General features: G+C 39.5%; 1 protein-coding gene across 1 annotated transcript; it reads left to right on the top strand.

Moving 5' to 3' along the window:
* On the top strand, positions 1–792 carry LOC149452662 (olfactory receptor 5G9-like). Its single transcript, XM_089689324.1, has one exon. It carries the CDS (start codon positions 16–18, stop codon positions 790–792), a length of 777 nt encoding a protein of 258 aa, XP_089545450.1. The 5' UTR covers positions 1–15.
* The last annotated feature ends 987 nt before the right edge of the window (positions 793–1,779 follow it).

Here is a 1,779-nt window from a genome sequence, read left to right as displayed (position 1 = left end):
TCTCTCAGAAACCCAATGAACTTTTTTCTTGGTCAGCTTTCCTTATGTGACATTTTAATTAGTACAAATGTGGCCCCTAATATGATACATATTGTAGTCCACAATGGGAATCGTGTATTTGTTAGAAGTTGTGCTGTTCAGTTGTTTTTCTTTGGTGCTTCTGCACTGATAGAGTGTTGTCTTCTCACAATGATGTCCTACGATCGATATTTGGCCATCTGTAAGCCACTTCATTACTTATCCATTATGACTATGAGATTTGCTTACTACTTGGCTGTTTGGTGTTGGGTGATTGGTTTTTCACTATCATTGATAATTCATATCAGTATCCTTGAGTTGCATTTCTGTGATGGATACATCATTGACCACTTTTTTTGTGACCTTGCCCCCCTTCTCAATCTTTCTTGCGCAGATACAACAAAGGTTAGAATAGAGGTCTCTGTAATGACAACTTTAGTAGCGCTTGTTCAGTTTTTTCTTATCATTGTGAGCTATTCCTACATTTTAAAATCCATCCTCCGTATTCCCTCCTCATTTGGGAGGAAAAAAGCCTTCTCTACCTGCAGCTCACATTTAATTGTGGTTTCAGTATATTATGGTTCCTTGAGTATCCTTTATTTATCTCCAACAAAGGGTAACTACCTAAATTTTAACAAGATGTTGTCATTTTTCAACACGGTGGTCATACCACTATTTAACCCTATCGTTTACAGCCTGCGGAGCAAAGAAATTAGAAAAGCCTTGGGCAAGTTATTGGTTTTAGGAAAAGAGTACATTATGCAGCTTATTTGACTATATGTATTTATAGAAGCCAAGAACAAAACTGATAAAACAGTTTTAGTTCACCCAGGATTCTCAACTAGGCATGTTGAGGGGCTCTACTTATTTCAATCAGAGGAAAGTGGGCTTGCAGTTTTCTCAGTGGTTTGGAAAACCCATTTTGGAACCTGGAGCCCAGAGATTTTATGAAGATTTGGGAGGGACACATCTCCAATCCTGGGACCAGGTATGGCAGGAAACCAGAACAGTGATGGCACAGGTGTTCACACCTGGTCTATTTTAGGACATGATGGTAGATCGGGGCTCCACCCTCCCAAGGAAACTGAGTTGTTGTAAGAAAGTAGCCAGGAGTGTGCATGTCTGCATGGTACAGTCTGTGGTAGAACAGGCAGAAGGCCCAAGCCTGAGGTCCAGAGCAGCAGGAAGCTGCCAGAATAGGAGCTGACAGAGGTACAGCATTTGTACATGAACACTGGGATGTTGTGTTAGATGATCAAGAAGACCGGAGCACAAGGCCTGAGCAGTGGTGACTAAGAGAGCCAGGAGGCTGAATATTACTTTTTTTTGCATTGATGGTGGAAACCACTTCAAGAGAAACTGTTTGATTTGTTAGACTTTCTATTTCTGTTCTAATAAAATCAGGCCAACATGCAGCATATCTGGCATAGACTGTTGTCACTGTTCTGTGACTGTTGTGTGCTACACTTGAGATAAACAACCCGAAACTATATATATATATATATATATATATATATATATATATATACATATATATACTGTATATGACCTGTCGATCCTGCCAGAAATCCAGAATGTTTCTAATTTAATGTTTCTTGAAGTGAAATCTGAATGTTGTCATCTGGCCTATTTTTTTGTCAACTGCAGAACACCTCCCTTTTATAATAAAGATGAGAAGGGGGTGGGGTGTTCTATATTGCCAACAAACTTTTCTGACCTCGGTTAACAATGCTGCTTCTCCATAAATACGGTACAGAGAAT

The sequence above is a fragment of the Staurois parvus genome, unplaced genomic scaffold, assembly GCF_062004578.1.
Source record: "Staurois parvus isolate SC_StPar_1 unplaced genomic scaffold, SC_StPar_1.0 ptg000470l, whole genome shotgun sequence".
In the NCBI taxonomy this organism is placed as follows: Eukaryota; Metazoa; Chordata; class Amphibia; order Anura; family Ranidae; genus Staurois; species Staurois parvus.
Note: the sequence above shows the minus strand (reverse complement) of the source record. Positions and strands in the feature narration are given on the sequence as shown.

Bases quoted from the DNA above. Each gene is read 5' to 3' on its own strand.
- LOC149452662 (XM_089689324.1), top strand. From the start codon at position 16: ATGAACTTTTTTCTTGGTCAGCTTTCCTTATGTGACATTTTAATTAGT.